General features: G+C 33.1%; 3 protein-coding genes across 6 annotated transcripts; 1 reads left to right on the plus strand and 2 right to left on the minus strand.

Annotated features, from left to right (window-relative positions):
- Positions 1–3,186: 3,186 nt before the first annotated feature.
- Positions 3,187–9,081, minus strand: LOC105767798 (U-box domain-containing protein 3). 2 transcript variants are annotated; one of them, XM_012587366.2, is made up of 5 exons: positions 8,836–9,081; positions 7,194–7,474; positions 6,175–6,291; positions 4,092–5,987; positions 3,187–3,666 (listed from the first exon to the last, which is right to left on the minus strand). In XM_012587366.2, exons 2-5 carry the CDS (start codon positions 7,467–7,469, stop codon positions 3,604–3,606), a joined length of 2,352 nt encoding a protein of 783 aa, XP_012442820.1. In that variant the 5' UTR covers positions 7,470–7,474; positions 8,836–9,081; the 3' UTR covers positions 3,187–3,603. The 2 variants fall into 2 exon arrangements, with proteins under 2 accessions (XP_012442820.1, XP_012442835.1); XM_012587381.2 differs by lacking the exon at positions 8,836–9,081 and adding an exon at positions 6,394–6,524 and having other exon boundaries at positions 7,194–7,342.
- Positions 9,082–12,076: 2,995 nt separating this feature from the next.
- LOC105767779 (mitochondrial inner membrane protease subunit 2) lies at positions 12,077–15,979 on the minus strand. The gene is made up of 5 exons (XM_012587351.2): positions 15,814–15,979; positions 13,863–14,035; positions 13,137–13,320; positions 12,754–12,860; positions 12,077–12,657 (listed from the first exon to the last, which is right to left on the minus strand). The coding sequence occupies exons 1-5, from the start codon at positions 15,883–15,885 to the stop codon at positions 12,576–12,578; spliced, it is 618 nt and encodes a 205-aa protein (XP_012442805.1). The 5' UTR covers positions 15,886–15,979; the 3' UTR covers positions 12,077–12,575.
- A 6,051-nt stretch (positions 15,980–22,030) lies between these two features.
- On the plus strand, positions 22,031–24,978 carry LOC105767771 (TOM1-like protein 2). 3 transcript variants are annotated; one of them, XM_052634044.1, is made up of 4 exons: positions 22,031–22,191; positions 22,359–22,909; positions 23,765–24,037; positions 24,436–24,978. In XM_052634044.1, exons 2-4 carry the CDS (start codon positions 22,424–22,426, stop codon positions 24,802–24,804), a joined length of 1,128 nt encoding a protein of 375 aa, XP_052490004.1. In that variant the 5' UTR covers positions 22,031–22,191; positions 22,359–22,423; the 3' UTR covers positions 24,805–24,978. The 3 variants fall into 3 exon arrangements, with proteins under 3 accessions (XP_052490004.1, XP_012442795.1, XP_052490005.1); XM_012587341.2 differs by having other exon boundaries at positions 22,042–22,191; positions 22,405–22,909; XM_052634045.1 differs by having other exon boundaries at positions 22,051–22,191; positions 22,370–22,909.
- Positions 24,979–25,232: the final 254 nt, after the last annotated feature.

Raw genomic sequence — 25,232 nt, forward strand, 5'->3', positions numbered from 1 at the left:
CTAAGACTCAATCGACAAAAACAATGCTTAATTAAAACTTAATTAATTTATATATGTTACATATATGAGAATGGATAGTGATATATTGGAACCGGGAGGGATAAATGAAGTTGAGCATAATTTAAACCAATACTGTATTTATATTATTAAATAATGAAATAATTAGTAATAATATTGTGGAATGTGGTGGGGTAGATTGGCATACTCTAATTATTATTAAAAAGATTTAGTTAAAAGTCATCATAGAATAATATAAAATTATAATTTAAACTAAAAGTAGGACACAATCTCTATAAATGTTTCATTGTTTTTAAGTTTATTATTATTTTTAAATTTTTAATTGTATTTTTAAAGTTTCTCTTATGATTTTATGGCATCTTAGTTTATCATATTATGCATATAAACCTAATAATTATTGAAATTTTATTTAATTACTTAAAAATTCTAAAATTTAAAATAGAGCTATAACCTTTTTAATTGGTATTTGATGTTGTAGTAAAATTTATACTAAAAATTAATAATTATAATAAAATAATTTTATATTAACATTAAACTTTATCACAATATGTGGTGTAGTAATTGTTTCCCTCATCCCTTAATCGTGAAGTCGAGATTCGATCTTTACCTATAAAATGAATAACATTTCATAATCTTTATCCAAAAATTGGTAAGATTCACATTAATGATGCAAAGCAAAACCCATATTCTTCTTCTTCTTTTGTAATTTATTGGGGAATTTGGGTGTTAATTAATTAAGGTAGTCATTAATTAATGCCAAAGTTAATAAAATAATAAAAGTTATTGTTACTGGTCAACTAATTTACTGTAGTTTTGTTGACTTAAAAGTATTTGATAAATGAAAAATATCTAAAAGGAGTCATTTCTGTTATTAATTTTTTAATAGTTTTATTATAAATTCTGATCATATCTACTTTTTTTGACATAATGCTTAGAATTATCTATCGCCCCTCCCTAACTCATAAATAGGAGGATAATACACTTTAACACACTCGAATCCACTTCTTCTTGCATTGACAATAATATCCATGTCAATCGAGCGACCACTTAATTGACTTTTTTAACTCAAAAGTCTTGATAGAAAAACAATTGTTAATACTAGGTGGTAGGTGCAAAGGGATATGAATTATAAGCTTCCTTTAAGAGGGTACAAAAGACTGTACTATTCATTACATGAGGGTGTTAGCAAGTTATTGTCTAATGTTGAAGAGAGGGACAAAAATTTTGCTTTGCTTAAAGCTGGCCTTCCATTTTTGGACCCTCAATAGATCCCATTCATGTAGCATTTTCATTCGAAATTTGGAGAAAGTACGATGGAAATCTTTATACTTAGAGTCAAATTATATTTTGTTCTTTCTATTCAAAATGACAAATTAATTCATGTATGTTAAAGTTAAGAGTAAACTGATCTTTCTGTTAAAAATTCTATTCATTTTTACTATTAAAAACTGATCTTTGTTCGTTAATATATGGTATACAAGGCACACCACGTCACTGTCTTGTAATTTCATCAACCACACCAGTTTTTAATAATACAAATTGATGAAATTTTTAATAAAAAAAGACATGTTTGCTCTTTAATCTAACATACAAGGACTAATTTACTTATTTTTTTAGTAGAGAACAAAATACGCTCAGACTCCCACTATAGAGACTTCCATGATATTTTTACCTATGCCCATTATGTTTTTGTGTAATAATTTTACATCGAAAACATTATATTCATATCTACACATTTCATTTATGTTATATTCATATTTTTAATTATTTGTCATTAAGCAAATATCCCAAAGAAAATCTCAAATTCTTCTAAATCCTAAGTAGACTTGTTTATGGATCCGATAAGTATAATAATTTACTTCAGACCAGACCATGAAGAAATCCAAGCTCTTAACCATATATCCCTTTGTTTCATGTGTGCGTGTGTATATCCATTGTAGTGACAAAACATCTGGATTGCTTTCAAGTTTTGATTAACCCCAAGCCGAGGGTTTGAACCTCAAATATCCCTTCCTGACCTCTTATCCAAAAGAGAGAGAAAATGATAGGTATTCCTCAATAGTTGACATTTTAGTCAAATCTGGAAGGTTTTAATGTTTGGTGGTGCTTGATGTTTCCAGTTGGAAATCAGATATATACAGCCATGGCCGACCTCAATCAAATGAATTTGGTCTGAAGTTGGGTGATTTCACAGGTTAATTGTGACTAAAAAAGCAGTATCCACTACTTGAGGTAGACAATGCTCCCTCTTTCTTTATTTTTTGGACAGATTCAATGAAACATAATCTTCTATTCCTCACTAATCTAAAGACCCTTTTTAACATCACTCTCACATGACAAGAAGTATGATGTCCATTTAATCTTTGGTCAGAAAGTATGAATTTACATCATACTTCGATGTGGGGTTTGGATCTCACCTTTTTCACACGAAAAGAACACTGTTGAAAGATCATGTAGGATCAAAGTAGAGATTTCATGAATAAGAATTGATCACGTCAGGGATCAGAGTGAAAGGTCAATACAGGGAACAGTAACAAGAAGGATAATATGGGTCCATGCCATGCATAACATGAGTGAACCAGAGCTAGCCTTGGTTACTTTTCTCTTTTTTCTAGACAGTAACTCATACCAGTAGTAGGACCAAGCTGCAAGTTTCAGGTGACAATGATGGGAAAAACTAACGTACAATCATATCACAGCTGCAGTAACAAGCAAAGCTTTGTATGTATCATTTAGTTTGTCTACTATTTGCCTTTAGTCGATTTGATAGCTTTGAAGGTTTTGGATGTTGTTGGATCAATGTTGGCTTGCTTTAGTTGTAACTCGCAAAGAAATTTACCCAGAGAATGTAAAAGAGAGGAAATAAGTAGTGGTTTTAATGGATATGGCCATAGATTCTAGCCAGCTTAATGTGGTTTGTGCTTTTCCTTCAAAAATGAAGTGAATGGATGGGATTAAATCTTGGTTCAAGATGGTTATGGTCAACAATTTGATTTCCTTAGTTAGGAAAGTGAATGGCAGGGCGGCAAACCATTAGAAGAAGTTTAAAAAATGAAGAGGGGGAAACCACATAAAAAAGAAATTTATTTCAGCTAACCTTAAAACACTTTGAAAATCTAGTGCCTGTTAAGGTACAAGATTAAGAACAAGGGCACAAAAATGGAATAATTGACAACAAATAGAAAAAATATCTTTCAACAAGATCCTACAGCAGATTACAAGAGTCTATAGCATATGTACAACATATCTACAAATCTAAGGCCAAATCTATTACTACATAAACTAAAACTAAATGGAAACGTACACTCGATGCTATGGCAAGTAAAGTTTTCTAAGGAAAATTATGCAGAAAATTATAGACAATCCACCACCTCATCGGAATGGTTATAACCTATTTCCCCATATCCTAACCACATTTAAAAAGGGTATTAAAAAAATAGAGTTCATAATTCTAATGCATATAGCTGGATGACTAAAGAATGTATGAAAAGTGGGCTCCAAAAGGACCAATTGAGATAGAACAACTTACATGGAGTAGGATATCAAAAAATCATACAAGAAAAATATAACAAAATTAGTCAGTTTTTACTTGCTCTTCCCAGTGGCACCTTCTCTCTGATTCCGGAAGTGACTGAGAAGCTGCTGTGCCTGCAAAAGGGGAAAACTAAATTACCATGTCTTTTCTCATGTGCATCCAGAATTTTTTTTCTTTAGATTAAAAAGTAATCAAACATGTAATTAATAAGCAATCACTGATTAATGAGCTTTACAAAAACATCTTATGCCTTTCTGATGTGACGTCACTACCTTCCACAATAGGTGTGGGAACATAACACATTTTTCCTACCCTTCTAAGTAGTTACAATTAGAATCACAAATGCTAGATCTAATTTCTGATAAATAAATGGAAAACTGGTAAAACCCATCAAGAATACAATTACAATTCAATTTTACAGGCAAGTGACTACAAAAGGAAAGTGATTACAATTTTGCTTGTTAAGACCCAGATACAGAAGCAGAGAATGCAAGGACCATATCAACATAATACAAGAGAAAAGAACTAAGCTGCATACCTTTTCTTTTGCTCTTGGCGTGCCAGACTGGGACAATGCGACAAGGGGTGGCACAGCCCCTTCTTGCAAAACCAGGGTACAGAACTTGGGACTATTAAGGCATAGTTGCAGCAATACAGATGCAGCATTCTCCTTACCCCTCTGTGATCCTGATTCAAGAATTTCAACTAGTAATGGGACACCACCTTCTCGTACAATCGCCACGCGCCCTTCCGCAACTGTCGACAGGTTTGAGAGAAGGGCAACTGCCTTGTCAACCATCCCACTATCAGGGTCCATTAACTGGACGAGGTATTTTACAGCACCTGCTTGAACCATACGAGCCTTATTTTCATGGAAGATTGATAAGTTAAATAAAGCAGTAGCAGCATCTTTTTTCCCTCTAAATGTTCCTGAGCCCAGAAGATTCACCAATGCTTTGACAGCACCAGAGCGTCCAATCCTTGCCTTGTAATCTTCCAAGGCAGAAAGACTGAACAAAGCTGCCGCAGAATTTTCTTTGGCTCCATCATTTCCAGACTTTAAAACATGAATCAGTGGCTCTATTGCTCCTGATTTTGCAATAATAGCCTTATTATCTTCACTGATTGAAAGATTTAAAAGGGCTGTAACCGCATGCTCTTGGATTAGCTTCACTTCTGAGTACAGTAGACATAGTAATGGTGCAATAGCACCACAGCGACCAATAATTATACGATTCTCCATGTTGTTCTTTGCAAGAAGGCGCAATTCTAGAGCAGCTTTAGTTTGGACTTCATTTGATAGGCTTTTGAGGTTGTCTACTAATTCCATCACATGGGAAGTTGTGGTTAAATCATCACATCCTGACCCAGAAAACGTAATGGAGTATGCTCTGTTATAATCATGGTTTCCATTAACTGCCTCCTCTACTTTTGTTCCAGAGACCTGCAACTGCTTTCCTGATGTCCATGAAGAAAATCCAGAATCTTTTCTTATAGGAAAAGTGCCAAGACCCTTGGTTGAAATTTCAGCTACCTCATTCATTTCAGGTTTCTTCAACCTTCTTGACAAGTCATTTAAAGCAGGAGGCATATAATCAATACTGGAAACTTCACTTGCTGCTGATTCAGTTCTGCTGTGAATATATGAATGATCGGAGGATTGGTCATACTTGTCAATCTCCCCACTTTGGCATCTATTGCAGTCTCCGCTATATCTAGATGAGATGTCAATCTTCAGCTTCTCTAAACCAGTCCCAACCTCAATTGATGATCTCGATGTGGAACTACTACTGTTTGCAAAGCAACGGAAGCTATCAGTATGGGTTAAATCTTGGGAGGATTTATGATTTGAAGGAGAAGAGATTGAGACAAGTTTAGCATGCCCAGTGTGATTGGAAAGTTGTAAGTTGTTTTTGTCACACCAATTTGCTAGCATAGCTTTCACCGTAGAATTTGGAGTGAGATTTGTATGTTTTAGTGTTTGACGGGTCTTTGGGCAAATGGTCAGTCCACTGTCAAACCACTTCTGGATGGAGGCCCTGTCATAAGTTTGCCCAGAAGCCACAATAACAGGATCCATCATAAGTTCGAATGAAAGGGGGCAAACAAAATGTGGAGGGATCAAAATGCCACTCGTGGGTTCAAAATGCTCAATTTTAAGCATATAATCACGTATATGAGAGATGAGATCCACAATTTGATTGATTTGATCTAATTTCCCTTTCACGTTGTTAACTTGAGCATTCATTCTCTCTTTTTCCACTGCCACAGTTTCTTTTAACAATTCCTGGTTTGACGTCAAGTTCAGTGACTTGATAACTTTTACCAGATGATCAGTACAAGGAATAGCGCCATCTTTTAGACTTCTCAAAGCATCTCCTATATTTTCTGATAGTCTCTCCTGGTTCAGACATTTAATTTCCCGAATACAGTGCTGAAACAGTTGAACATCAATTAGTTTCACTACTCAAAGCCAACTCAGCACCGAGAAAGTGATAGCAGTTGACATCCAGCTGCCATAATTATGTCTAAAAGGGCAACAAAATTTGTGAAAAAGAAAACGAATAGCTCGTTTGTCATCTAAACATACTATTTAAGCAACACATTTGATTTATTCTTACCTGAACACTGGTTATACTTGAAGTTGATGGTGATGACTGCAACGATTTATATAATATGTGACATATCTGAAGTGAAGAGCTTTGCATTTTTATCAGAAAAGGCTCACTCTGGAGAACCTGTACATGTTTTCAAAACAAAAATAAGTATTTGAACGGGATAGTAGTAGAAGCATGAAAATCCTATTTCTTTTATTCAAGAGGGAAAGGCATGCATAATACATATCAACATCCAACATTCAAGCTTCTTTTCTTTGAGCAACTAGGGCACAATAGAGGAAGTCCTCCCTTTCCCTTCCTCCCACCCCCGAACTGCCACTCCTTGTGATGAAGGCACCATTTGATCTTAGGTCCTTGGTATATCAAAGAACTTTAACAATTAGGATAGCTGGCACAATTCTTATTCGTTTTACTAAATGCTGCATTTGATTGCAGAATAAACATGTGGAAAGATATGTACTTTATTGCAATCTATTGTAAACTGGATTAGCTTTGCCACTTTATCACTCAAGAGTTCTTCAACAAAGTATTACATTTTAATACCTAATTGGCAGCATCCCTGTTACCTTTAAATTTTGACTGTGTTACATATACGAGAAATGGATTTTCTTGCAATCTATAACAAGTTGGGTTATATTTGCAATCAATCATTGAAGTTTTCTTCTATGAACTATGATAACCTACAATTAACTGAAACTTTAACAAATCTCAAATAAGGCCAATTTTAGATCCTTAATACTCATGTTTCCTGGCGTTAAAGAAGCGGGACATCCACCCTATCAATGGCTTCATACAATCAAAAATTGATGGTGGGTACTATTTGATTCCTCTGTGCATAAAAACAACACCTAAACCAGACCGAATTGAAGGAAAACTGGTTTTTCATACATGAACAATAAATAACAAACAAATAATAGAACCAAAAAACATTGACAAATCAAAGGAAACATGAATCCTTGATTCCAGAACTACTTTTTTTTTAGGTACCATTTCACAAAAGTAAAGACTAAGATTAAACTTACCATGTGGATTTTGCTCATCTTAGGACACCAGTTCTCCATGAATTCTCGAGCCTCATTAACAAGCATGTCTAGCTCTTCACACTCTTTACACAGAATTTCATCTGAAGATATCTCACAATCAACAACATCATCAAGCAGTGGTTTTAAAAGTTTTAACACAACAACCATATTCCGGTAATCCTTTTCAATAGGAACAACTTTTCTTGTCTGGCATGATACAAGATGAACATATCGAGCAATACTGTTAATAAGACATCTCACGGAGGTTGTGTCCATCTGACCTGTATATCAATGAAGCATACAGAATTTATAAAGAAAAAGGAAAAAACTTATAAATCAAAATAGTATAAAAACTGCTCAGGCATAATCTGTTCATAAGTACAGGAGTGCCTTTGAAAAAACTTAAGCTTGCATCATTATCTGTGTTGGCTTTTTCCCATAATCTAAGGAAGCCCACTCATTAGATGTCAATCAAAAAGATAAAAGATTAATTTGTACATCTTTTTATAGTAAGAGAAAGGCTTTGATTGATGTATATCTGAGGAAAACATACAAACACATACACTGCTCACGAAAATTACTTGTTCACCGATGCCATGGAAATTGATATTTTTCCACTATCTAAGGAAATCCACTTGACTAAATTCCCAATTAAAGAAACATCAAATAAAATATCAGATTTTATAAGATTCAGTGTAAGAAAAGGCTTTTGGCAGGTCAACAATAATGTGATCTATTTGTGGACTGTTGGACTCTTAGTTACAATAGTCAAGGTTCAATGTTCAATCCCCATAGCATTAACACTTCAAGTATAAATAAAAAGGAAGACTTTTTTTAAATAAAATATATTTTTTACACATTCATGGCATTCTCCATGTTGACTTTTTCCCATTTAGGAAAGGCTAGACTATTCCAACAAAATATAATACTATGAAAAAAATAAAAGATAAGATCTCCACAAATTAATAATAGCTTGGCATATGAAAGAAGCTTTTACTAATTATCTCATGAGAAACAAACACAAATAACAATTGTGATATTGGAAAGCACAAAACGAAAGCTACTGAAATTTTATAAAATTGATTTCATAGTTTATTTGCTGTAGAAAAGCTTGATTAAAAATAAAAAAGAAAAGTCTAATTAATATATACCTCCATTGTTTCTTATGATAGTGAAAGAGATGGAGAAAGATAACTCTTAAACTTCACTGATAAAAATCTCTTCACCCTTCATTTAGAAACTGAAGAAAGCTTATTAAGAGTTTGAAGTTCAACAGCATCAAAAACTACGTTTAAAATAGCAACCATAAGATCCAAATTTCCAGTTTCTGCCATTTAGCTCTCAGCATCAGAGAAAAAGGGTATTATGCAAATTCACTAAACCAACAAAAAAAAGGGTTTCTTTTATTTTTCTTATAATTGAAATACTTCTCCACAGTCCACCAAGAAAATACACATGAAAAAGCAGGAAAATTACCCGGTTTCTCTTAAAACCCAATTCCAAAACAACAATACCAGTTTATATAACCAAGACCAGAAAAAAAAATCATCAGTTTATACAATCGAAAACAGCAGAAATGTTACAAAATTTTTAAAAAAAATGAAAAACTAATATTTAACCATACAGAGGAAGCATGTTATACCTCTTTCCTGAAATGGGTTTAAGCAGGTGAAACGAAATAAACACAGATCTTGGTAGACATTTGAGTAATGAAATATCTTCAATGGAAATAAACAAATATTAACCCTTTAAGCATCAAAACATAATAACTTCAACCTCAGCTTCTATATATTTTCTTTTCATTTATTTGCCTTCCTCAGCAAAGCTGCATGAGAGAGAGCTGCAAGAAAATAAAGAAACTGGAAAAACAAATAGGGAAAATACTGGAAAAAGGAAAGCAAAAGGGTAAACAGGATGGGCCCTATTTGGTGGAAGATTTGTTGGGTTTTGAGGAAAAAATTAATTGAGAGTGGGGGAGATTTTATTTAATTAAGATTAATTAATATCAATCATGACTTAGATGAAACAAAAATAAAATGGAGCCAAGGGGCTTGGCTTTTTTTGTTTGAATATGTATTTAGACTATTTAGTCTTATAAATATAAGAAGACGTGGGTTCAAGTATGATAAAATGTATTATCTTTTTATTTATGGGTTGATGAGAGGTTATGGATAATTTTAAGTATTGTATCAAAAGAATCGATATAAACTTATAACGAGATTTTTAAAGTTATTAATATTTTTTAAGGATATTTTAATACCGATGGGTGTCAAGTTTTATGAGATTTTTTATATCGTCGTGTTTTTCACATTTTATTGAAATTAAAATAATTATTTTGAAATTATTACAATACCCATAGATATCAAATTATTTATTAAAAAAATTAAAAATGTATAACATAATTTGAATAAGTTTTTATGGAAATCTAAATTGACCTCAAGTATTTGTGGGTGTCAAGTCGCTACTCGTGGATGTTAATGACGCTAACATAGTGCATGAGTTCCACAACCCAGTGGACAATGGTTTTGTGCTACATTTTGCTACAATGGATCTTAGATTGGCACATCATCATTATCTCGTTGTTTACTTCACGTGCCTATAAAATGAAATCAAATTGTGCACTTGGGTGCCCTATAAAAAAAAGGATGCAATTGATGGATGAGTGAGGTGTGTTTGGCCTCATTTGACCAATCTAAATTTGTGATTATCATTTTCATTGTTAGACTTATAAGCAATGATAGAGGGATGTTTCCCTAATTGGATCCCTTATCAACATTACATGAAGTTCTATGAAGATAGTATATTGGTTGATCTAGGTTTTGCTGGAGAGGTTCGGAAGTTTGGGCATAATCTTTTTAAAGTGTTCATTGCACGTCGTTCCTTTACTGCTAGATACTCTTCTTCCAGATAGAAACACCTGGACCATCTAACTGAGCTATTGTATATATTACCTTGTAGGGTAAAAAATTACCATCATGAATAATTTCTCAATAATACATGCACTACTCCATCGACCAATGTTGTTCCTATCACTTAAAATTTATCCTATAAAGTCAATCAATTAATGTTTTATGAGTATATCGAATTAAATTAAATTAATTAACTATCCATAAAAATTAAGAAAAATGAATTCACACATTTATACACTAAAAAATTCAAACTGAAAATTATGGTGTTTAAAATATTGGAAATATGCAAAGGATGGGTGGTAGATGATGAAACTCAAATTTCAAGTTTCAATCAGAAGGAAGAAAATATCAATCTCCTGTCATTTTCCATTGCTATTTTTAATGGACAAGATAAATTATATATATATATATATATATATATTAGAGGTGTAGTTTGTCTTCTTCAAACCAACAATATGCATGTAAATACATATTTAGATTGTCAGAAATTCCCTCCACTAATCAATGTTGACCATGGACGGCATTTCTGTAGATTCATTTACTATTAAAGAATTACAAAATAGGTACCCAAAATAATAAAATAATAATAGTCCAGATTTATTTAGAGTAGTTGTTAAAACTTTGTTTGACACTTTAATGGGATAACTTTTTTCCACATGATAAAAAATAACATATAAATTTTGGGAATGAGTAATTAATTAATTTTTAAAATTAAAAAGAAATTTTTTATTTTAAATATAAATTTAATGATTTTAATTTTAAAATAAATTTTAAAAATTAAAAAATTAATTAATTGCTGACATAATATTCACGTGTATGTGTCACGTCAATAAAGTTAATCAACGTTAATTTTTTAACTATTTTAAGATGATTTGATAATTAATGTAAGTTTAAAGGTTAAAAATAAAAAATTAAATGAAAAATTAAAATAATTTTTTTATAAAATTGGAAGGCCAAATAAATTATTATACTATAATTTTACGATAATGTATATTTTGTAATTAAATAAAAAAAGTTGCATTCCTTTGATTTGCTCTTCTGACTTTATAGATTTTTATATGTAAATATTGTTGTTTACTTGGTAATGAATATTTTACTTGAAATTTTGTCTTTCTAAACGATCCCTTCTTTTTACGGGACATCCAACCCTTTATTAGTAAATAAATAAATGAGAAAAAATATTTAGTATCATTTTAAATTCTACAAATATTTGAAAAGAAAACACATATCAATTTTAAGACTGCTTATGAAATAAAAAAATTCATCCGATAATAGAGAAAAATGGTCAACTTAATGATTTAAACCAAAAGATAAAAATATGCATATCATATCCAAATGACAAAAAAATGATATTAATCCAATTTATTTATATAATTTAAAAAAAAAGATTAATTTTTTTTTAAAGTGTAGCAGCCAATTGAATTGACAAAAAGTTGAGCCCCCCATATGGATTGTTTTCATTGGTTACATATGAATAATGCACAAAGAAAGACAAGTTTTAGTGCCCTTAGCTGCCTTAATTATAACAGCTTGCCCCCATTTTTATCCTATTGAGATGATGACATATTGCCAGCTATTACACCCTATTTCATCAACATCAAACAAAGTCTCCCAATCCCCTCATCAAGTGGCATAAGCAGATGTAATAGCATTTGAAACAACCAAGTCTCCACCCATCTCTACTAAAACATATTTCAATGGATATTTGTGGTTCTGCTTGAAATGAACCAAATGCAGGAGTTTCTAATACTGCCAACTTCAAATGCAAGATCTTTGTTAGTACAGTACATATTAACAGGATATAACATTTTGTGTGTAAAGTTGTACTATATAGCAAATTGTGGGCATTGCAAGCCATGTGATTGAAAGGGAACACCAACTTGAGTGGTCCACTTTTAAGACTAGGATGAAAATTGTCTGGGGCGGGACATCATTAAAAGCTTCTGACTACATTTTGGTCAGCTTTTCCAGGAGTTTAAAGTGCCCAACAAACAAGGCAAGAAGCATTTCTTTGATTTACCAATTTTCAGATCATATACTGTCAGCCGGACCCATTCTTTCACAATAATTCTAGAGCAATTAACAGAGGCAAAATACCAAATCATAACAAATGAAGAACAGGAAGATTAAAAACAATGACCAACCAAAGACAATGATGCCTCCCTGCCCTAATTCCTAATAGTCTTACCTTGTTTAGCCAAGTTATTCAAGCTAGAAACTCATTTCAAGACAGGCTGCCTTTCGAGTTCTTCGGCTGGAAAAAGTTACGAAGAAAATTACCCAGATTGTTGTGCTTCCTAAAGGACAAAAGCAGATCCTGAATAACACATGAACCCAAAACACCCTCGTTTCTTTTTTTCTTTTTTTTTCTTCCTTTCATTTCCATGTCGAACTAAAATGATACCCACAGAGGAATATGGGCAATAAAGACTATAGATAGAACCAAAGGAGTCAGCATCAAGTGATGGACGGTTTAGGCTTTGTGATTTTTCATCATGTCACTGACATCCAGCTCTATTTCCAACAGCGAAGAATCCTTCCGCATGCTGTAATGACTGTTCAAGGAACATGAAAGTTTCAGCAGTCAACATACTTTCACCAGATGCTAAATCTAATGGTTTGAGACAAATAATTACAAGTAATGGAGGTACCTGTTCAAAACAGGACCATGGTCAACAGCTGTTCGCAGACTATATATAACTCGACCAACTATGTCGGTCATAGAAACAGGACCAAATAACCGACTGTCCTTAGCTTCCTATCATCTCAAAAGAAGAAAAAATGAAACAAAGGAAAATGAAGAATACTGATCAGGTTCTACAAAAGCCAGGTAATAATTAAATCGATGGTATTCATTACTCAGACAAATTGGATTAAAGAATTTCGCTGTCTATTTTAAAGAGATAAAGAGCCTCTAGAATAAAGATTATGAACGAGATAACTGTTATATGTTTCCCCAGATCTTAATGATGCATAGTGATTGTTATGAGTAGCAATGAAAACTTTGATTAGTTGTACTACTTATATTTTATACCTTGGGCTTCAATTTGTCGTTGTCAGCCAATACCCAGCATTGGTCCTTTTCAAGAACAAATGGCTCATCTTTTTCATCCTTTGACACCATTTCATATCCTTCTGTGGCAGCCAATCTTCTGACCAGATAGTTTTCTGAATTGTCAGGGTCCTTCAAGACAATAACATCTCCAAGAAAAACTCGACTGCCCAGAAGTTATGCATGAAGTTAGGGAACAATGAAATCACACCCAAAATAAAAGGGTAATATGGTATTGCAAAGAGGTGGCAGGGAAAAAAAAGTTATCCTAAGAAAATCTGCTTGGACAACATCAACTCGTGACTCATGAGTGAAGATGCCATGTCCAAGTGCTGTTTACCTATGGTAATCATCACACATATTTACATATAGGCATACCTTCATATGAGTAATGTGCATGCATATTTACAACACTGGATAAAAATAAAATTTAAAACCCTTCACAGAGGTTAGGTCAGAAACATCTACATGCATAGATGCTTGGGATGATTGAAGTGGAATCATCACAATTTGCAATGGGCCAACTCAACCAGGGTTATGAAACCATAAGATAATTCTCAGGTGCAGTAAGAAGTGTAGTGAATCTTTAGGGAACTATGCCAAGAATAACAACTCTCAAAATGCTGCATATTTGAAAAGGGATAAACCATTCACTCAATGATAATAATAACAAGAAGAACACTATTTAAGGGAAAAAATATGTATTACGTTGGGTCAGCAATTGGAATCTTTCGAACAAGAAGAGTACTTGCTTGTTCTCCAATTGTTGGGGCCATTGCCTCTCCCTTATTCCAGTGTAAGTAAGTCAATTTTCCTTGAAATACATTTTTCCAAACTGTATCATATAATTCCCGGTCACTGATTAGACCTCTCTTATAGCTCTGTTCCATATCAAGCAAAGATCTATCAGAAATTCTGCATTTCTGAAACCAGTATAATTTATGCAGAACAAAATCAAAGCAGAACCAACCACAGGAGCAAATAAGATTTAAGAAGTTCAATTATCAACAGAAGTACCTCTGCATCATAAGTAGAGCATGAAGATTTTACAAATAAAGTTGATGAACCTTTTTATATAAAAATATTCATATAATCCTCTCAAATTCCAACTTTTCCAAGTAAGAACTTCTATTGATATGAAAAATGATTCGGCTAAGAAAAATGTATAATAATACACAGTTTGTCTTGATGAAATGAAACTTGAAGTTGGTAGCTTATTCTTGAATGTTTCATTCCAGTTTTTGGCATCAGGCTAAAGCCGGAAGAATGGTTTGCTGAAATTTGTCTATGGCTATAGAAGCCTGGCAATAAGCATGGTGGTTAACTAAGGCCAGAGTTTCAAACAATATATCTTTTGTGACCAATTGACCGCAAAATTTGTAGCACAGCAAATCTCATCGCAATTCATCATTAAGGTGATAACATGAACTACAATTTCCCTCCACCTAAGCCTGATTGGATCTCATGAAATAGGAAGCAAGTGCAAAGAAAAAAAATAAACCTTCAAAAATTAAATTAATTCCTTCTCCTGTCTATTCCAGTCCAATGTTGAAATGAATCATTCACAAAGTGTACATGCCTTAACAAAGATTTTGACCCCATGCCTACTAGATCTTGAAGCAGAACTCAGATAAATAATGAGTACTAAACGAAAATTATGGAATTATTATTTAAAAATGATGCCCAACAATAGTTCGAGAAATAAACGGTTGCCCTGATCCTAGCACATGTTCACTCATGAAATAACAGCAAATATGCCCGGCTTTTTCAACTCAAAAGTATAAGCACTAGTGAATGGAAATTTAATGCCGTATATGGTACAAACGGAGAAAGAACCAAGAGTGATTGCTTTCACTCATCTTTCATAACATGATTTATTTTTCCACCCACTTCCCAAATATTCTATTAGTTACAACATGAAATATATGATCTAACACCTTTTTAAACCCCAAAAAGGTGGACTTAGAGTGCCACCTTTACCACTCGAACAGGCTTCAAAATAATACTTGCATCAAGACTATAATGCAAGTGAATGCATCATACTCTTTGCCACGACTAAACCTAGATTCAAACACTGATTTCAAAATTCTATCTGGGAAACAGGTTTTTAGTCATATCAAGATCAAGCTACCATTATACTCGATGAAGTTTTGAACAATTATAAGAATTTATCGTGTAATTAGGACAATATACCACCATTGGAGTTCATTAAAAATCATTGAAAGAGAAGGTTAAAAAAATATGATATTCAGATATCAGAACCATTATCACTAAAATTCAGTACAACGATGGAATTAAACATTCTAAAAACCCTAAACAATAACAATCAAATAAGCCAAAAAAAATCTCATGCATTAAAAGAACAAATTCAAAACATCACAAAACTACCCAAATCCGCCCCTCCCCCAAAAAAATAATAAAGAAAGAAAGAAAAATCTCCACCTTTAGCCAATAAATCAACCATCAAAAGAAGTCAAATTCCGAATATCATCAAAACAGACAAAAAGGGAAAAAAAATCCAGTGCTCCAAAAACATAAATTTCTTCCCGTATATACAAGAAAACATGAAAATGAAAATCAAATTAAATTAAATCAGAAGCAAATGAAAAAAAAACGATACTAAATGAAAGAGATAAGAATAAGATAATGAAGATGTGACCTTCCAGCTAAGAGAGAAGGAGTACTCGAGCTTGTGACGTATGTACCTACACCAAGTCGACAAAGAAGCCATTGCCGAGTTGCTAACTACACTGCTTCGTTGGAATTCTTGTTGCGAGGTCTTTTAGTTAAAGCTCCTTTCAATTTTTTTGGGATAAATTATAGATTTTGTCACTCATCTATATTCTAAAATATGTTTTGGTCACTTAATTTTAAAAAATCACGATATAGTCACTAATGTTATTGTTACATTTTGGTCACTGAATATACTAATTGAAATTAGTTTATTGCTAACTCATATACTAAAACATGGTGAAGAAATAATACTCCTACCAAATGTAGTGTAGTACCCCTCACCTAATTCGATAACAGATCCGAGTAAAAGATATTACATTTAACACTAAACTCATCACTTAAACTTATTTTTGTTTCATTATAACCGAGTTAACTTATAACACAAAACATTATCTTTCATACATAATTCACATTATTACTAATAAGCCTAAGTGCATGCCAATTTAAGGTCCAAAATTTATATACGAAAGAGCTTGAACTTGAAGCTTGAGAAGTAATGTGATCCCAACTGAAGTAGAAACTTTCGAATCTTTACTACTTTTGTCTTTTACTTACCCGTTTAAAATAAATGCGTTAAGTTACGTGAATAACTTAGCAAGTAACTAATTGAATTCGTAGCTTACAGTTTTATTTATTTAAGCATATTTAAAATCATTTAAATTAAAATAAATTAATAAACTGCTTATACTATGAAATAACATAATCTTACTTATTTCATGAAACCTATTATTAAACTTACAAAGTATTTTAGCTAATTTCATTAATTATTTCTATTATTTGGTCATATAATTTCTTACATTATCATTTTAATATCATGTATCATTTTTATCGCTTACGATCATGAACATTATCTTACATATTTCATGTATTTCACTTTTCAATTTTACATATCATTAAACTGAATTCGTTATTTTTTTCTTTCATATAATCACATATCTTACTTTACAGCTTATCATATCATATAACTTTCCATTTACGTATCACGTGTTACTTATGTCTTTTACATATCATGACCATAATGAAAATATCGATAACAGAACTCACAGAGTCCTAGGCCAAAACAAAACTCTCACCTTTAACGAAACTTTGATAACAAAACTCCAGTATCTAACATGTACAAAACATAAACATAAACATATCATAAATAGAACTCTAGTATACCTTTCACCCACCGTAACCCCCGTTTCAGCAACCCTATTCCCAACCAAACCCCCAGCCTTTCATCACACCATAACCACAATCATGTCATATATCGTTTCATTTGTTCATTGACATTTAGCTTCACATATAATCATATACTAACTTTTCAATTTCTATATGTAAACATTTCATTTTAATTTCATGCGTCCTTTCTTTTCTCTCTTACATTACCAACTTACTTCTATTCACGTATTCATCATTAAATTTATTACACATATTCAAATACTAAAGTATGTCTTATTCAATAAAAATTATTCACTTTCATTCTTACTCACTTATAAATTTCGCATTAATGACTAACCTCTATTTATAATTATTACAATAATTTAACTTAATCACATAACTTTTAAATTTCATTCATCATAGTATACTTTCAAATTAGTATCTTACTTACTTATTTCATACTAAATTTAAATACTCAAACATCTAAATTACGGTAAGTAAGCATAAATTCTATTAAGTACTTATCCATTTCTTCACTTGAAATGAACTTTTCTCTTCACATTCCCAAGCTTTCCCTTCACTCTCGTCTTCATATAAGTTATAGCTTTAAGGAAAAACTCAAGAAAAATGCATGGGAGATTTTCCTTTTTATTTCTCTATTTTCTTTTTCCTTTTCTATTTTCTATTTTCTCCCTTTCTTTCTTTCCTTTTCTTCCCCTTTTTTTTTTGCTGCCCCAAGCTACTTTCATTCAACCTTCCAATTGTGTAGAAAAATTATATACTTTTCTTTTTCTATCAATTTCATCATTATCTTATCAACCAATCACATTTCATGCTTAATTATCATTTGTTTTCTCTCTCTTTACACCTCATGCAAAATTTTAATCTCATCATTATGCCTCTAAAATATCAATTAAATGTGGGAATTTTTCATTTGGGTCCCTGTTCCATAAAATAAAAATTGTAACTTTAGTCCTTATACTTTTCACTTTATTCAATTTAGTCTCTATATCAATTTTCCATCTACAAATGTCAACACATGTCCATATCACATTCATAAAAAGTATTTCTTAAATTTTGCCCTTTTCCTGAAATGATAAATTTGCACTTTTAATTATTCAACTTTCAAAATTTTAATTTAATCCTTATCAATTTCTTTATTCATACTTTCTCTCTCAAGACTTAATAATTCACCTATGAAATACTTATTCTTTCTCAATGACCAAAATGTTGGGACATTACATATAGTATTATTGTTCAAGAGAACCTAAAAAGGTGCAAATCTAATAACTACATTCATCTTTCACCTTTGCTACCCTACGTGAATGACAATGATTAAATCATGCACCAAACCTAGAGAAAGAGAGATTAGCAAGTGGATATCAAATTGAGGTTAGTTAAAAGGATGAAAAGTTCAAACTGTTAGCCAAATAAAAATGACAAAGCCATGGCTTTCTATATATTTTTACAAGTACTTTGAACAAGCTTTGTTTTTTTTTAATGGATGTCCTTACAGAAGCAATTTAGCTTGCAAACCAACCTATGGGAACTTTAAGGTATCTTATGGCCAAGTAAAGACATGAAGGCTTACCGTGACTTCTTAATTTAAGGGTGAGTTTAAATAGGTGGTGCGTTTACTTGCTGTTAGTGTAAAAATAGCGGTGGCTTAGAGATTATATATTGTAGGATATTATAGCGTGAGACAAAAAGTAAGCTAAGCGCACTGCACCGTACTGCACCGCATCCCACCACCCATCCGAACCCACCCTAAATCTATTCAAATATGGATTATCACATGGGTCAACTCAATAATCAATATCACTATTTGAATTTAGTTTAAATAATGCACCAGTTGTTACCTATTGGCTTTGCGAGAGAAGATAAAAAAAAGGACAATGAGAATAAGAGAAGTAAAATAAAGAAAGAAGATAAAAATTAAATGGTAAATTATACTCATGTTCACTCTAAAATAGAGTCTATCCTATTTTAGTTATAGTTTTTTTTTCTTCTCAATTTAGTAATTTTAAATAAGATAAATGTGTGAATTAGTCACTACCGTTAAATTCTTGTTTTCTTTTAACGGATTGCTCACACCAATCTATATGCATTAGACAAGACCCTCTAGCACATGACTCTAGTGCATGCCAATCTAAATATATCTACTTAATTTAAATGTAAAATGAAAGCATTACAAATCATTTAATATTAAAAGAAAAAAATTGAAAATTAATTTTGGCTAAATTAGAAATGTTGTCTTTTTTTTATTGGCCTTTCAGGCTTTTTTTTTAATTAGAGAAATAGTTCGTATTTTGAGAGAAAATGTGAAAGCGTATTCAGCTAGACGCGCTTTCCTCCAACGATCATTTTCCCAATGAGTTTTTAAACGTTGACAATGGTAAAAAATTTTAAAAGGGCCAACGATAATTTTTTTTATATAAATATCAGGCCATTTTTCATTCTTTTCACTCAAATTCAACTCTCTCTATTCTCTCTTAATTCTCAGCTTTCTTAATTCTCTCAATTTTCTCATTTTTCGTTTGAATTTTTCCTATACACTTTGTTTAAAAATACTATAGTTTTATTTATTTATTTCGTATATTCATTTCAATTAAATTTTCACGAATGACAAGCTCTCTGGTCCGTTTCGACGATAAACACATTTCCCGCTCAAACGATAATAGTAAAACAAAATTTTAAATTTCGTTATTTTCAATTAAGTTAAATTTAAAGTTTTTTAAAGTTTTAAAATATTTTATTTTGTCGATATAAATAGGCAGATGATCATGTTTTGAAAAGGTTCATACATAATTTGTCAAAGTGCCCAGACACCGAAATTCATGGTTATCTGCAAGACATGGGATTCTTACATGCGTCTCATATGGTCGGGGTTGCAAATTGGATCCTACACTGATCAGCGCCTTGGTGGAAATATGGAGACCCGAGACACACACATTCTATTTTCTATGCAGCGAGTGTACAATCACCCTCGAGGACGTAGCTTTACAATTCAATTTACTGGTGGATGGGTCAGTCGTTACAGGGTTAGCGGTCGTTCTCGATAAAGAAGACCTTTGCGAGGCATTTTTGGGGAAGGTGTCAAATAAGTTTCAAGGTGATCGGATAGATATGAAGTAGTTGAAAACTAATTTCAAAGAACTTCCTTTAAACGCGCTTGACGTCGTCAAATAACAATATGTTCGGGCATTCATCCTGAGGTTAATCAGGGGCATTCTAATGCCCGATAATTTTCAAAATTTGGCACACATAATGTGGCTACTACACTTAGCCGACTATAAAGAATGCAGGCGACTTAATTGGGGATCGGTCGTGTTGGCCACGGTGTACCAAGAGTTGTGTCGGACGATGAAATTGGATAAGATGTCAATCGTTTGTTGTCTGCTCCTGCTGCAATCATGAGTGTGGTGACGACCATCATTTCTAAGTCCCAGAGTAAACAAGCCTTATACGTTCCCATTGGTGACAATGTAAAAATAATTTGATAATAATATGTTTGAATTAATTTGAATAAGTGAAATCGTGGGCCGAGTTACGTGGGACTATTGAAGTAGCTCGAAGATATTCGATTGTTGTTATATCAATGCTCGGAAGTCGAGCTTAATTATTGTTTTTTTTAAACCTATAATAATTACGTAATGTTTTGTAATTTAAAATTCTGCACATAACATAATTTACAATTGTGAACTATAGTTTGAATGGATGTCATGCGCTGATCCGGATATCATAGAATGTGTCCCATCAGAATTTTTGGCCATTCAGAGTATGTGGTGCCATTGAGAGTGTACACGATGGTGGATATGCACTGATCAGATGGAGTGATGCAGCAGTTTAGGTGGAGACAAAAAATTCTGCCGCCGTCGCGAAAAATGAAAGCACGACACAAGCTTGATTTGCGGGAGAAGACCAAGGAAAATTGGCGAGATTACCATAATGAGTACATTGACATTTGAGATTGTGGGATGAAATTATTACCCATTCGTGAACCCTTTTTCTCATCGGATACGATGGCCTATTTGGAGCACATATCTTGGTTTAGAGTCGCTGGCAAGCTGTATTTGTTGTAGATGGAGGCGATGAGTAGGCAACTTCGTTAGAAGATGCCATAACGATCGCCCTAGCAGCGTAGATTCGAATGAGGTGCCGCGACGGGTTCGTCTCTGGCTCTAACACAACAAGCACCACCAATGTTTACACCACATCCTGATCAGTTCACTCCACTTATTCATGTTTATTTCATTAACCTAGTATTTTTTTCACAAGAACCACACTATGTACCATCACAACACCCTGCAGCTACACCTTTCGCATATGTTTTTTTGGGGCACATCTGTCCCCAACATTCTATGCCCCCATTCTGACACATATATTGACACGTGTACCGGTAACGATAGCAACACCGATGTCGTCATCAATGCCAATATCGATGCCCACTTCAATAATGACATATCCCAGTTTTGTGACATCATATGGTAATTTATTGATAGTGTCACAAACACTCATCGTGTTGTCATTTTATTGAGGTGGGTCATTGACGTAGTGCTTAAAGTAGTGCTTAAAGTAGCTATTTTTCCACTATAAAAATGTTAGTAGATATTGGAAAATCTACCTATAACCTTTCACAGTTTCACTCCTAAATCTTGAACCTTAATTCCTAACAAAAAATTTTTAACCTTAACCCTAAAAAAATTTAAAAAAAGTCACAAAGGGAGGAAGTGAAAGCGCGTGAACGCGCTTCCTAGATATGCTTTCACACTGTCTTTTCAAAAATAATCTATTTCTCTAATTAAAGAAAAACGACATAAAGGTCAATTAAAAAAATAACCGGCATATATGGGTAATTTAGCCTTTAAAATTGGTAAAAAAGGCATAATCATTCATAAATTGCTTTTTATTTTTTATTTTCATTTTCACAATATTTAACACGGGCCGGATACGACTTGTGTGAGAGGGATGCGTCCCATAGGGCCCATTAGCCACGTGTATCTTAGGCTTGGACCATTCCTCTCATCGCCATCTGTCATTTTCACCTCTCTCTCTCTCTCTCTCTCTCTCTCTTTCTTCTCCGACGAACTGGTAAGAGGAAAATTTATTCTACTTCTAACCCAAAACCCCAAGTTGTCTCTTCTGCCATATCTCACTTCGGGTTCGTTAAATTATTATTATTATTATTGTTTTTACTTCTTTTTCTCTTTCTGTTTATGCTATTATCTTAATTTACCCATTTACTATGTGTTTGTTGTTTCACTGTTAGTAAACAAAGCCATGTTTTATTTTGGGTAATATTGACGAATTTGATTTCTTTTAAATTAGTTTTTTTTTAGGAAAATAGCTTGAATTGGGGATTTGATTGAAACAGTAGGGAAAACAAGGAGAGTATGGATAAAATGAAACTAACTCAATGGGGTGAGAAATTGAAAACTGGTGGAGCTCAAATGAGTAGAATGGTTAGTGGGAAAATGAAGGAAATTCTACAAGGGCCGACACCCGAATCGAAACTTGTAGATGAAGCCACATTAGAGACCCTAGAAGAACCTAATTGGGGAATGAATATGAGGATATGTTCTATGATCAATAGTGAGGAGTTCAATGGGACCGAAATTGTTAGGGCCATAAAAAAGAAGATATCCGGGAAAAATGCTGCCAGCCAAAGGTTGAGTCTTGATTTGTTGGAAGCTTGTACCGTGAATTGTGAGAAGGTAGCTTCCGAGGTGGCTTCGGAGAAAGTGTTGGAAGAGATGGTTAAGATGATCCAGAATCCGCAAACATATCACCAGAATAGAGAAAAGGCTTTGGACTTGATTCGTGCTTGGGGACAGTCTGATGATCTTGCATACCTACCTGTGTTTCACCAAACTTATATGGTAAACCCTTTTTTCGCTTTGATTTATATTCTTTCAAGTGTTGATGTTATTTCTTTGTATGTTGGTTTAGTTCCACATAGTTTTTACTGGTATTTTGATGAGAATAACTAGGCAATAATGGCATTTATAGTTTCATTATGGCATCATACTAATAGAATCTATCAATCCACTGATATACAACTTTTCTGTTTTTGCTCTGATGTTGAAAGGCTGACATGTTTTTGGGTAGTTAGACTTTTAGTAGTGCTGATGATACCGATTTGCCATCATTAATCATAAACATGATTCTCATTCTTCCACTCCTTTCCCTGCCACTAAAGCCTCTTTGGTATCACATTAAAATGATTCGGAGAATGGGTACTAGGAACTGTGAGGTTTCCTTTTTCCCTCCTCTAAGTGTAGCTCGGGTTTACTCCATTTTCTCAATATATGATGGAACTAAAATGCTGGAAATGCCAATTTTCAGGCTATTTGTCCTCAAGTCAAACTATATAAGCTTCTAAGTTTACTTTTGACCATGTTCTTACTTCATTATGCTCCCATTACTCTTATGATGTTTTGATACTTCATAATCCATTTTAACAGTAAAAATATGCGTTTCTTGAAGAACTTTTAACAAGAAGGGTCCTATTACATGTGGTTTTATTTCTTATCTTTTTGTTGATATTTGATGTTTCATAAATTATCTTCTACGTGTACATTAGGAATAGTCAATTTGTCATCTTTTGGATACTTTCGAACTTACCATGGATGGTTCCCTATCCCTTCCAATTGCATGCAAGCCATTATGCATTAAAGACTCTAATTTTCCAGTTTTTTTTCTTGCTTTTTTCCTCCTTTTTTAACATAAACTAGAGCTTGAAAGAAAGAAGCGCACAACTGCCAGTGGATGATGATGATGAGAACTCGTCTCCCTTGTACCAGACTTTGGAATCTTATATGGGAGAGCCATTGCCTCCCCCTGAAAATTATCCTGCTAATAACACAGGATTGCAGGGTAATGATTTTGCCTATAATTATGGGAGTTTATCTGTTGAGCAAAAGAAGGAACTTTTTGAAGTAACTCGGAACAGCCTTGAGGTGCTCTCTAGCATATTGAGTACAGGAACAGAGCCAAAACCGGCAAAGGTAATCTTCTGCTTCTGGCATGAAAGCATGATTTAATTGTAATCATGTAGTTTGTAGTTCGTAGATCTTGCTACATATCCAACCATTTTTGCTGTGTAGCTATCGTCATTCAATACTATATCATTGGATGATAGGACAAAATTTTAACTTGTAAAAGTTTTGGAGATTTAACTTCCATAATTCATAATTTTTACTTGCTATTGACCTCTTAGGCATGCTAGGATAATGAAATGCTTCTGCATTTAAGTTTTTATTATATTTTTCGAAATGCTTTTTGTTAGCTGCATCGTGAATCTTTTTGTTCTTCCAACCAAGTTTGTAGGAATTACTAAATGTTCTTTTAAAATTTGATTTATACAATGCTGAAAGACTCGAAAAATGTCCTTGTGTGCTTGCAGAACGAGCTGACAGAGAGCATGCTGGAGAAGTGCAAGCAGTCACAGCTTGCTATTCATATGATCATAGAAAGCACTAGTGATGACGATGGTATCCTCTTTGAGGCATTGAATCTGAATGATGAGCTTCAACAAGTCATCTCCAAATTTGAGGGACTGGAAACTGGTTCAAAATTTGACACAGCTGCGGCTAATCCTGCTGCTCCTGTGGAGACCAATAAGGAAAGTACAGTGGGAGCAGCGCTTTCGGCCCACGACAAAACCAAGACCAGTGCATCCATGCCCACCCATAATGAAACCAAGATGAGTGCTTCCCCAAAAGCAGATGGTATTGAGTCCAGCATTGATATGAAAATATGGAACGAGAACTGAGGAGAGGGTTTGCTAGGTTTAATTTAAGTTGCATGACTTCTTGGGCTGGTAACTTTATGGTCGGCTTATTGTAATTAGTGAAAAAGATTATGTTGTCCAATCACGATGACTAGTTACTCAGTTGTGTAATTATATTTCGTTTGTTAATTAACAACCATTTTTCTCTTCTTTTAATAGATTATGGTTAAAGTATTAAGCATATATCTATAATAGGATTGTTAACTGGCCGATCAGACTAGTTTTGAATTGGTTGACTTGAGAATCGGCACAGATAGATTGAATTAATTTTTTTATTTTTTAATCGAACCGGTTGAACTTATTGAACCGATTAGATCCATAAACAGCCATAGGTTGGAATTTTAAAACATTGACTTATCCATAAAAAGCTAAACATGGTATAACATAGAAAGAAGAAAACCTTTGTGAAG

Source organism: Gossypium raimondii, chromosome 7, assembly GCF_025698545.1.
Source record: "Gossypium raimondii isolate GPD5lz chromosome 7, ASM2569854v1, whole genome shotgun sequence".
Lineage (NCBI taxonomy): Eukaryota > Viridiplantae > Streptophyta > Magnoliopsida > Malvales > Malvaceae > Gossypium > Gossypium raimondii.